The 13,084-nt window shown below is 42.4% G+C and overlaps 1 protein-coding gene across 1 annotated transcript in view; it reads left to right on the forward strand.

Annotated features, from left to right (window-relative positions):
• The first annotated feature begins 2,952 nt into the window (after positions 1-2,952).
• Positions 2,953-13,084, forward strand: part of LOC130290757 (cytochrome P450 2F3-like) — a 92,770-nt gene continuing 82,638 nt past the window's right edge. The window contains exons 1-2 of the mRNA XM_056538815.1: positions 2,953-3,249; positions 7,114-7,291. Coding sequence (XP_056394790.1) covers positions 7,115-7,291 — 177 coding nt within the window. The 5' untranslated portion in view covers positions 2,953-3,249; position 7,114. The remainder of the gene's footprint in view (positions 3,250-7,113; positions 7,292-13,084) is intronic.

The raw sequence follows: 13,084 nt of genomic DNA on the forward strand, positions 1-13,084 counted from the left end.
TTTCTGACTAGGTGATCATGAGTGAAACTGTAGCCTAATCTGTGGCTTTCCAACTGATGGAAAACTCCAACTTCTATGATGCCTAAGGCTCTCAAGACATTATTGGAGTTGTAGATTTTCAGTAGGTGAAAAACTGCTGGAACTGAGGTAATTGATGGGGGTCCCAGCAGAGGGAGCCCCACCAAAAAATGGGTTGCATAGACTGAAATGCCCATGCCTTTGTGAAGGCTTGTTAATTGTCATCATTGAAAACATGCACAGGGGGATGAGGTTCAGGGATGTGCCTGTGTTGGCATTGGTTTATTTTCGGGGAAGGGGGGACCCATCATACTAAAGTGCTCCGTCCTCCAAGCAGCCTTAATCTGGCCCTGGGAACCGTGCAGCCACTGTCTCTACTCACATGCTACTACTACGTGCACAGGACAATAAAAGGGGGGTCAGACTGGTCAGGTTAATAACTTACAGACTCAACAAGGATAAAATCAGAAGGATAAACCAGAGACAAGCCAAGAGACAAAACCAATCAGTGCCAAGACAACGTAATACAGGCAAGAGGTCAAAACACGAGAGTCAGCAGACAAAAGTTATAGTCAAATGTAAAAATCACACATGGAAAATCATTACAGTATCCAGTAATTAAGTGTTAACCAGTTGATGCCGTACTGATGTGTTACAGTCACCCTGTAGTTACACACCTAATCCCCTAAACCTTGCAATGTGGGGAGTTTCTTTTTTCCCTTGGAGGCATATCTTATCACACATGAGATCAAATATAGAAGTAGCAGGCAAAGGAGGAGGAGAAGATGTGGATATAATTCATGCATGTACAGTATGTAATGTGTACAGTATGTGTGTATGATGCATGTACAGTATATAATGTGTACAGTATGTGTGTATGTATGATGCATGTATAGTATGTAATGTGTACAGTGTGTGTGTGTTGTGTGCATGATGCATGTACAGTATGTAATGTGTACAGTATGTGTGTGTATGATGCATGTACAGTATGTAATGTGTACAGTGTGTGTGTGTATTATGCATGTACAGTGTGTAATGTGTACAGTATGTGTGTGTATAATGCATGTACAGTATGAAATGTGTACAGTATGTGTTGTGTGTGTGTGTATGAAGCATGCTCGTACGTGTATATGATCTGAACCTTCCACCAAGATTTACCTCATAATCTCACACTGTGCTATGGGCCTTTTAATAAACATTTCTACCATGTCTGAGCTATAGCTGACACCATTGACGCAATTCACATATTTATTTCAGCCATGCGCCCTATGCAAATTGTTTTATTGTAATCTGTACATGGGCTTCTATGTCTAACATCAATATAACCAAGGGAACTATGACAATATCTGCATAAAAATTGCCCTTATGCATTAGGGAGGACTATTAGGTATACAGTGAGTCAATGTGCATATTAACCCTGTACTGTGAGTCACTGTACAGGGTTAATATACACAATGATGTCACAGTACAGGGATAATATACAGTGACGTCACAGTACAAGGATAATACACAGTTATGTAATAGTACAGGGACAGGACTCAGGAAACAGTATGTGGGGAACAGAATTTTAAAACAAAGGGGTCTGGAGAAAAGGAAAGTGGGGTGATGAGGATCTCTGGAAGAGGACTGAGGGGTTGGAGAAGGAGGGAAAAGAGGGGTCTGGAGGAGGATGGGTGATGACGTAGGGGTCTAGGGGTGACTGAGGGATCTGTAGGAGGACTGAGGAGTCTGGGGGTGACTGAGGGGTCAGTGGAGGAGGGGTCAGTGGAGGAGGGGACAGAGGGGTCTTGAGGAGGACTGGGGGTGACTGAGTGGTCTGGGGGATGACTAAGGAATCTGTAGGAGGACTGGGGGTGACTGGGGGGTTGGGGGAGTAGGGAACATAGGGGGTTGGGAGGAGGACTAAGGCTTTTGAGGGGACTGAAGGGTCTGGGGTGACTGAGAGGTCAGGGAGGAGAAGACAGGGGTCTGGAGGAGGGGACTCAGAGGTCTGGGGGGACAAAGGGTTCTGGAGGAGGACAGTAGAGAGTTGGGATTCAGCCAAACTGAGAAGAAACAGTGTGTGGCAGTATTTTCAGAGGCTTAGTGTTTGGAGGGGTTATATTCAGGGGGCACAGTGTTTAACAGGCTCATGTTGATTATTTTTTCATATACAGGATAAGGATCTGCTGACAAAGTGAGGAACCAATAATGTCTGGGCATCACACTCTGCAGAGGAAGATGTAGCTGGAAGCCACGACCCGATCTGGACCAGATGAAGGAGAAAATGGAAGACAACATAGAAGACGTCACCTGTGAGCCATTATATCATTGTGTATTCTTTCTGACTAGGTGATCATGAGTGAAACTGTAGCCCAATCTGTGGCTTTCCAACTGTTGGAAAACTACAACTTCTATGATGCCTAAGGCTCTCAAGACATTATGGGAGTTGTAGATTTTCAGTAGGTGAAAAACTGCTGGAACTGAGGTAATTGATGGGGGTCCCAGCAGATGGACCCCCACCAAAAAATGGTCTGCATAGACTGAAATGCCCATGCCTTTGTGAAGGCTTGTTAATTGTCATCATTGAAAATGTGCACAGGGGGGTTGAGGTTTAGGGATGTGTCTGTGTTGGCATTGGTTTATTTTCGGGGAGGGGGGGCCCATCATACTAAAGTGCGCCGTCCTCCAAGCAGCCTTAATCTGGCCCTTGGAAACGTGCAGCCACTGTCTCTACTCACATGCTACTACTATGTGCACAGGACAATAAAAGGGGGGTCAGACTGGTCAGGTTAATAACTTACAGACTCAACAAGGATAAAATCAGAAGGATAAACCAGAGACAAGCCAAGAGACAAAACCAATCAGTGCCAAGACAACGTAATACAGGCAAGAGGTCAAAACACGAGAGTCAGCAGACAAAAGTTATAGTCAAATGTAAAAATCACACGTGGAAAATCGTCACAGTATCCAGTAATTAAGTGTTAACCAGTTGATGCCGTACTGATGTGTTACAGTCACCCTGTGGTTACACACCTAGTCCCCTAAACCTTGCAATGTGGGGAGTTTCTTTTTTCCCTTGGAGGCATATCTTATCACACATGAGATCAAATACAAAAGTAGGAGGCAAAGGAGGAGGAGAAGACCGTAACCAGAATTATTTCAGTCTGGTTATTTGAGATCTGCTTTATGTTACAGCGGGACACTTATCCACAGATAATCACAGCCCTGGAAAGACTCGTTCTGCATCAGGTAAGAAACTTTCCTCACCTTATATCGCATTAAGTAGTCATTATTAGTGTTGCTCGCGAATATTCGCAATTCGAATATTATTCGCGAATATCGCATATTCGCGAATTCGCGAATTTCGCGAATATAGCGCTATATATTCGTAATTACGAATTTCCTTTTTTTTTTTTTTTTTTTTCTTCACAGTACACATCACAGTGATCACCCCTCTCTGCTTCCAGCTTGTGTGGTGTAAAGAAGGCTCTAATACTACTGTGTGAGACTGGCGTGCGAATATTCGCATATGCGAAGATTAGTGTATGCTAATTTTCACATATGCGAATTTTCGAGTATGCGAATTTCCTATATGCTAATTTTCACATATGTTAATTTTCGCATACGCGAAATTTCGCATATGCGAAAATAAAACGAGAATATAACGAATATGCGAATATTCGCGAATATATGACGAATATTCGTCCATATATTCGCGAATATTCGCGAATTCGAATATGGCCTATGCCGCTCAACACTAGTCATTATAGTATAAATAGTCAGCTATTATACTCCCCTAAACTGTTAATGCATTATATGAGACTATACTACATTATACTATGCTATATTACATTTTAATGTATAGTGTTATATTGTACACTATACTAATACTATACTACACTACATTACATCGGGAGGGCAAAAATATTTCATTTTAAAACGGCAAATTTTCCTGGGCTGCATTTTAGGACATAGACTGAGATCATCTGTTGTCAAATAAAATACAGATGACAAATGAGATGGGATTTATGAACTTCAAATATACACTGGGTTATTATACTGATTTAAAAGGGCAATCATCAACATAAAAATGAATTTAAAAAATATAAATCGGAAGAATGAGCTTTAGTCTTTGCTAATTAAAAAGAGCTTGTAAAAAGGCAATAAAAGTAACAAAAATACACAATGAAAGGCAGGTGGCCAAAGAAAGCAAAAAAGGTAGATTGACACATAATGTTGTGCGTATTATATGACCGTTCCTCTTTTTGTACAAAAACTTATAATGTAGCTTTTATTGCCCGGTCTTCCTACCTAAACCTTATGGGAAAGGGAAAGCAACAATGATGCTCTTGTCCTCATATCCCGACCTCATATCCCAACCTCATATCCCAACCTCATATCCGTCCTCATTTTCAGACCTCATATCTAGACTTCATATTCCATCCTCATATTCTGTCATCATATGCCAACCTCATATCTTGTCCACATATATTTTCCTCATATATCCCAACCTTGTAGCCCCATCCTCATATCCCCGTTCTCCTGCCCTCATATCTCGTCCTCATATCCCAACCTCACATCCTGTCCCTCATATCCCATCCTCATATCTCGTCTGCATATACTGTCCTCATATCTCAACCTCATATCCTGACTTTATATCCCGATCTCACATCCCTATCCTCATATCTCGTTCTCTATCCTAACCTCATATCCCAGCCTTGAATCCTGTCCTCATATTCTATCCTTATATCACGACTAGTGATGAGCGGCATTGCCCATATTCAAATTTAAATTTTATTCGCGAATATATAGATAAATATTCTTCTTTGTTTTGCGTATTGTTAAATTTTGCATATTTGTTATATTCGCAAATGCGAATGTTCACATATTCGCGTATTTGAGGAAGAAAACAGTGAGGGGGTGGGCAACTTTACTATTAAGGAATTTGTGAATATGCGAAAAAAAAGTGAATATTCGTAATTTCGAATATATAGAGAATATATTCGCAATATTAACAAATTCACGAATTGCGATATTCGCGATAAAAATTTGAAATGTGAATATTTGCACCTAACAATAATCACGACCCCATATCCCTTTCTAATATACAGTCCTCATATTCCGTCCTTTTATCCCGTACTTTTATACTTGTCCTCATATCTCAAACTGGCCTACTGGTTTTAAAAACTTCTCTCCATATATATATTCTCAGGGAGATGCATAATAAAAAAAAATTAAAAAAATGATCCTCTTTGCTCCCCCATCACCCCTGGAATCTCAGAGCTCCGGTCTCTTCAGCACAATTCATCTGAATTTGTAGATGTACTGTCAGAGGCCCACTCAGCCAATCAGTGTCCGCAGCGATGTCCCACCTCAGCCACTGATTGGCTGAACAGGCCAGTGACAGCACATCTATAAAAAAAAAAGTACAGCACTGCAAAGATCAGATCCTGGGGGCAGTGGGGAGTGAGGAAGGTAAGTGTTGTTTTTTTATTCCACACCTCCCTGAGCATGTTTATAATAAATAAGTGGAGCCTGGACTACCCCTTTAAATCCTGTGTATGAAAAGCTGGCCTTTTCCCAATGCAATGCTAATAGAAAAGTTGTTAAAGGTGTACTCCCATGGAAAACTTTTTTTTTTAAATCAACTGATGCCAGAAAGTTAAACAGATTTGTAAATCACTTCTATTGAAACATTTTAATCCTTCCAGTACTTTTTAGGGGCTGTATACTAAAGAGAAATCAAAAAAAGAAATGCATTTCCTCTGATGTTGTGACCACAGTGCTGACATCTCTGTCCATTTTAGGAACTGTCCAGAGCAGGAAAAAATCCCCATAGCAAACATATGCTGCTCTGGACAGTTCCTAAAATGGACAGCAGAGGTCAGCAGAGAGCACTGTGGTCATGACAACAGAAGAAATGCATTTCTGTTTGGGATTTCTCTTTAGTATACAGCCCCTAAAAAGTACTGGAAGGAATAAGATTTTTTAATAGAAGTGATTTATAAATCTGTTTAACTTTCTGGCATCAGTTGATTTAAAAACAAAAGTTTTCCACGGGAGTACCCCTTTAAATATTAGATGTGTACCACCTACATGTATGTAAAGGAGGACAAATGTGCTCCTTTAATAATGTTTCCACTTTGGATAGGGTCACATGTAGCGTATACGCAGCATATTATATGTGATCATATAGAATAAGAACATGGTGTTAATAGGTGGAAATTTACCGTATTTTTCGCCCTATAGGACGCACCGGCGTATAAGACGCACCCAATTTATAGGTGAAAAATCTAAAAAAATAAAGATTTTGAACCCAATAGTGGTCTTCAACCTGCGGATCTCCAGATGTTTGAAAACTACAACTCCCAGCATGCCCGGACAGCCAACGGCTGTCCGGGCATACTGGGAGTTGTAGTTTTGCAACATCTGGAGGTCTGCAGATTGAAGACCACTGCATAGGAGGTAATACTCACGTGTCCCCGCCGCTCCGGACCTGTCACCGCTGCCCTGGATGTCGCTCCATCACTGTCGCTGTGTCCCCATTGCTCCGGAACGTCTCTGCTGCCGGCCGGGTATCCTCGCTCTCCGTCACCGCCATCACGTCGTTACGCACGCCGACGCACGTACGCAACGACGTGATGAAGAGGAAGGAGAGCGCCGGCCATACAGGGGATCCCTGAACAGAAAAGACACCGAGGAGGCAGGTAAGGTCCCTCCCGGTGTCCTGTAAGCACTAACCCGGCTATCCAGTCGGGCTGTTCGGGACCGCCGCGGCGGTCCCCAACAGCCCGACTGAACAGCCGGGTTAGTGTCACTTTCCCTTCAGACGCGGCGGTCAGCTTTGATCGCCGCATCTTAAGGGTTAATACAGGGCATCACCACGACGTGATGTCCTGTATTAGCCGCGGGTCCCGGCCGTTGATGGCCGCAGGGACCGCCACGATAGGGGTGTATTCGCCATATAAGATGCACCACCTTTTTCCCCCCAGTTTTGGGGAAGAAAAAGTGCGTCTTATACGGCGAAAAATAAGGTACTTAATTATGTTGAACATTAATCTTGATTAATATGTAAGTTATTTCCTAATACTGTATAAATGTGACTTTCGGCAGTATGGACTGGTCCGGCACCTTTCTCCTTCTCTTCATCCTCTTCCTCTCGTCTATCATCCTGAGCTACATGAAGATCTTCAAAGAGAAGGCAACACTTCCTCCAGGACCTATGCCCATTCCATTTCTGGGAAATCTTCTTCAGATCAACACGAATGACATTGTCAGCACACTCATGAAGGTGAGAATTACTTGTAGGGTGAAGGCAATATATTGGTACACATTTTACTCCACAATAATGTGTATGAAAGAAACAGTCCTGGGCATAATTTCCAAATGTCCTTTTGTCAGGCTGTATTAATACACAATAAGAGAGTCTTTGCACATGAAAATGTCCTTGCAAGCTCTGAATAAACTTATTCTTTTTTTTTCTTGCTATGCCAACAGGATTACTTAAACTTTAATGTACAGACATAGGTACTGGTAAACTCACAAACAAAAATGTATTGTCCATGAATTTAGGAACAGGATGACATTATTATGCAAGAAATACATCCTAGTATCTATTTACGTTATTTTTCTTTAGTTATTTAGTTTTTTCATTTTCTTACTGATTAGAACTGTTATAAGTATGTATGACAGAGTGAGAGCGACTACATACTAAGACATTAGAAATCTCCCATTACATTTTTTTTTATACCACATTAGTTACCTGTTACGTACACTGATAATGTACTGGCTTGCCTGAGGCTGTCTGACCAATACCTAGCTACTAGGGTCCATTGGCTACACGCACTTATCCCTAGAACTCTTTTTAGAAAAACCTTACCTAGGTTACCTTTATTGAATACATGTGTACACTTAGGCTTACAGGAGCGCCTTCTGCGCAAGGAAGAGCATCCTGAACACGTAGAGAGAGAACAGAGAACAACTTAGTGTACAAACAATGGTATGGACTGGGTAATGACATGTGACAGTCCCTAAAGTTTTTCTTTTAGTTGTTTAGAGTGTGAGATATTAATTTTGTGTACTGCAATGAGCATGAGGTAGGTACACTAAATAAGTGAAAATATCTACTATGTGTACATGAAATTATTTGGAATTCAGTCTTGATATCTGAGGGGTAGATTACCCTGAGTAGGTGTTAGCGAGGAGTGACATTAAAGCTACTCTCAGTGGAGCTGAGAGAGTCACCTGAATACAGCTACTAGTAACATAGTAACATAGTTCATAAGGTTGAAAAAAGACCAGAGTCCATCAAGTTCAACCTATACCCCTACTGAGTCCCTACTGAGTTAATCCAGAGGGAGGCAAAAAAAATAAAAACCTCATACTAGAGGTAAAAATTTCTTCCTGACTCCAAATATGGCATCAGAATAAATCCCTGGATCAGCGTTCTGTCCCTATAGATCTAGTATACATAACCAGAGATGTTATTATTCTCCAAAAATGCATCCAGACCCCTTTTAAATTCTTTTACAGAGTTCCCCATGACCACCTCCTTTGGGAGAGAATACCCCAGTCTCACTGCTCTTACAGTAAAGAACCCTCGTCTATGCTGGTGTAGAACCCTTCTTTCCTCTAGACGTAGAGGATGCCCCCTTGTTATAGATACAGTCCTGGGTATAAATAGATAATGGGAGAGATCTCTGTACTGTCCCCAGATATATTTATACATAGTTATTAGGTCTCCCCTAAGCCTTCTTTTTTCTAAACTAAATAACCCTAATTCTGCTAATCTTTCTGGGTACTGTAGTCCTCCCATTCCCCGTATTACCCTGGTTGCCCGTCTTTGAACCCTCTCCAGCTACTCTATATCTTTCTTGTACACTGGTGCCCAGTACTGTACACAGTATTCTATGTGTGGTCTGACTAGTGATTTGTACAGCGGTAGAATTATTTCCTTGTCGTGGGCATCTATGACCCTATTGATGCACCCATTGATTTTATTTGCCTTGGCAGCAGCTGCCCGACACTGGTCACTACAGCCAAATTTACTATTAACTATAACTCCCAAGTCCTTTTCCACGTCAGTCATCCCAAGTGTGCTCACATTTAATACATAATCCCAGTCTGGATTTTTCCTCCCCATGTGCATTACCTTACATTTATCAGTGTTGAACCTCATCTGCCACTTCCCAGCCCAAGCCTCCAACCTATCCAGATCCATTTGTAACAGTGCCCTGTCCTCTATTGTGTTTACCGCTTTACAGAGTTTAGTATCATCTGCAAAGATTGCTACTTTACTATTCAACCCCTCTACATGGTAATTAATGAATATATTAAATAGGACAGGACCCAATACTGACCCCTGTGGTACCCCACTAGTAACAGTCACCCAATCAAAATAAGTACCATTAATAACCACCCTCTGTTTCCACTTACACATATTCTCCCCCAGCCCAATCCTTCTTATTTTATTCACCAACCGTTTATGTCGCACTAAATGCTTTGGAAAATTCGAGATATACGACATCCAGCGATTTCCCCTGGTCCAGTCTGGAGCTCACCTCCTCATAAAAGCTGATCAGGTTAGTTTGACAGGACCGATCCCTCATAAAGCCATGCTGATATGGAGTCATACATTTATTTATATCAAGATATTCCAAAATAGCATCTCTTAGAAAACTTTCAAACAATTTACATACTACAGAGGTTAAACTAACAGACCTATAATTCCCGGGGTCCCCTTTTTAAATATTGGGACCACATTTGTCATGTGCCAGTGCTGGGGGACAGTCCCTGTTACTATAGAGTCCATGAATATAAAAAATAGGGGTCTGTCCACTACACCACTCAACTCCTTTAGAACACAGGGGTGAATGCCATCTGGACCTGGTGATTTGTCTATTTAGATTTTCTGTACTTCTTCCTGGGTTCGACAGGTGACCTGTACTGGGGAGTTAACCTTATTTTGCTGTATTTCACCTGGCATTTCATTTTCCTCGGTGAACACAGTGGAGAAGAATTTGTTTAATATATTTGCTTTTTCCTGATCCCCGTTTATAATTTCTTCTTTATCATTTTTTAAGAGGCCTACACTTTCATTTTTGACATTTTTGCTATTTATATAGTTAAAAATAATTTTGGGGTTAGTTTTAATCTCTTTGGCAATGAGTGTTTCCGTCTATATTTTTGCGGCTTTTATCTGTTTTTTACATGTTTTACATTTTTCTCTATAGCTTTTTAATGCTTCTTCACTGCTGTCCTCTTTTAGTAGTATAAATGCTTTATTTTTGTCATTTATTGCCCCTTAACATTTTTATTCACCCATATTGGTTTTCTTTCATTTCTGACCCTTTTATTCCCATAAGGTATATACATCTTACAGTAAGAGTTTGAGATATTTTTAAAAGTCTCCCATTTAGTGTCAGTATTCTTGTTTTTGAGGACATTATCCCATTTTATATTGGTAAGGGCTTCTCTGAGTTGGTCAAATTTTGCCTTCCTAAAGTTCATTGTTTTTGTGGCCCCTCGAGAAATTCCCTTATTGAAGAACAAGTTATAATGTATTATGTTATGATCACTATTTCCTAGGTGTCCTTCTACTTCACATTAGCTACTCTGTCAGGTCTGTTGGTTAATATTAAGTCTAGTAGGGCGCCCCCTCTGGTCGAGCCCTGCACCATTTAGGACAGATGATTGTCTTTAGCTATAGTCAGAAACCTGTTTCCTTTATGAAATTCACAGGTCTCGGTCTCCCAGTTTATATCAGGATAGTTAAAGTCCCCCATTATTATCACCTCATTCTGATTTGCTGCCTTGTTTATTTGCCTAATTAATTGATCTTCTGCTTCTTCCATTATGTTTGGTGGCTTATAGCAAACCCCTATCAGAATTTTATTATTTTTATCTCCATATATCTCTACCCATAATGACTCCACATTATCAGTTCCCTCCCGTATATCCTCCCAGAGTGCGGCCTTCAGACTGGACTTTACATAAAGACAAACTCCTCCTCCTTTCCGTTTTGTCCGATCCTTCCTGAATAGACTATAACCCTGTATGTTGACTGCCCAGTCACAGCTATTGCCCAACCAAGTCTCTGTTATACCCACTATGTCATAATCCTCCTCAGACATCAACCACTCCAGTTCATCAATTTTATTGCTCAGACTTCTGACATTAGTCAACATGCAATTCAATGGCATATGGTTTTTCTTCCTTTGAAGCCTTAGAATTTTGTGTACACGTGTACAGAGTTGAAATCCCTGCACAAAAATTATTTACATTGGTTTAACCTTTGGACACACATTTATTAACAAGTACAACAATTTCCAGGTGCATTCACCTGATAGAAGTGCAAAGGAGCAAGGTAAGCAAATAATATATTAACTTTAAGTTATGTACATGTAAACAGACGCACAAGGAGGAACAGTCCACCTGTGCTAGGAGTCCAATAACACGGCTACCACATTCAGGCCGGGCACACACTTACGAATCTCCTAATGACCAGGAGTCTCTTAGCCAAGGGCCAGGCACAAGCTTGGTGGTTGCATAAGTAACTGGAACTGTCTTAGCATAGTCCTGCTAGGTGCTTCTTTAACATTGCATTCTGTAGGGACAAAGCTGAACAGAAAAAATTAGATCAGCCTTCACATAAACACCTTCCTGACACGCCCTCCCCTCTGGGTGACACTCTTGCGCCTCTGGGAGTCAGGATGAGCTGAGGACCCCTTGACGGGGTTAACGGTGGTGTCCCAAGCAACATTAGACAGGGTAGACTGAGACACCGTGGGGTTTACATTCACGATAAAATTGATAGCTGCTGTTCCCGTTGGTGCCGGTTGGTCCGGCCAAACCTCCTCAGTAGGAGTAGGCCATGGCACTGTAGTTGATACCCACAGTTTAGGCCAAACCTCCTCAATAGGAGTAGGCTTGGGTACATTACAAGGCATGGAGAAATCTTTCTTGTTGGAGGCAATAGGGATGGACCTCTTCGGCCTCAGTCCATGTGGATCCGCCTCCCAGTCATCAGAGGGAAAATACTTGAAGGGGATCTGTGTAGGGTTCTTTGGCCTCGTGACCACTGCAGCCCTCTCACCCTTTAAACTCTGGACCGCTGTATATTCAACGATCTCTCCAACTTCCAGGGAGTGGTATTTCTTCTGAAGATACTCCCTTTGGACGTCCCTTCTGTTCAACAGGATGGTATGCCCAGTCCTGCAATCAAGAAGAGTACCGTATCCTCTGGCTTTATCAAATTTTGCCACCGTAGCGTGGCGGCGCTCTAATGGTGTTTCCCCTTCTCGGGAGTAGTCCCACATATGGATGTAGAGGGCCTCCAGGTCCTTGGTGTTTTGCTGTTGACGGACCCTCTCTTCATAAGACAGATGGATGGATTTAGGAGCATAGAGTGCCCTATGTCGAGCTTGGAGCTGTTCCATAAGCTTAGCCATCTCGGCCTCCCTGCGGGCCCTCTCTCTTTGTGCTATAGGGACCGGTGGGAGTGGCTTCCCGGGCTCAGGGAGGACAGTCTCGTGCATGAATTCGATCAGTCCCAGTTCATCCCCAAATATCCACTTAGGCAGAGGGTGTGAGTGCGTTCGTGCAGTCGGCAGGGTTATTCGGGACAGGGGTATTTCAGATGTCCCTGGAACCTCCTCCAGAGGGGTTGCCGGCCAGTCCTCATCGTCATTGGGCAGCGGGGGCAGGTCTTTGGCCCCCTCCGTGTTCAGCGACAACTGTTGCAGACGGTCGTCTAGTTCTTGGAACAGTTGGGCTGCGTCCGACACAACTTTCCGCTGCTCCGGCACCATCTTGGTACTTTCGCCACGTGGAACACTGCTCTCAGCCATGTCTATACTCTCCTTCTCTTCCTCGTCCAGACTGAAGAGGTATCTGTGCAGTGCTCCTTTTATTATGGGTTTCTCCAAAATGGCTGCCGACCGGAAGGACGTCATCGGTGCACCCCCGGCAAACAACAGCAGTGACTTTAAGTTCCCCTTTGGCTGCGACACATGTACTTGGTAGCCACACCCAGGGCGGGCTTTCTTTGCATGCTTTTCGGGCAAGCAGTTAACCCTTGCAGTAC

The sequence above is a fragment of the Hyla sarda genome, chromosome 9 (genome assembly GCF_029499605.1).
Source record: "Hyla sarda isolate aHylSar1 chromosome 9, aHylSar1.hap1, whole genome shotgun sequence".
NCBI lineage: Eukaryota > Metazoa > Chordata > Amphibia > Anura > Hylidae > Hyla > Hyla sarda.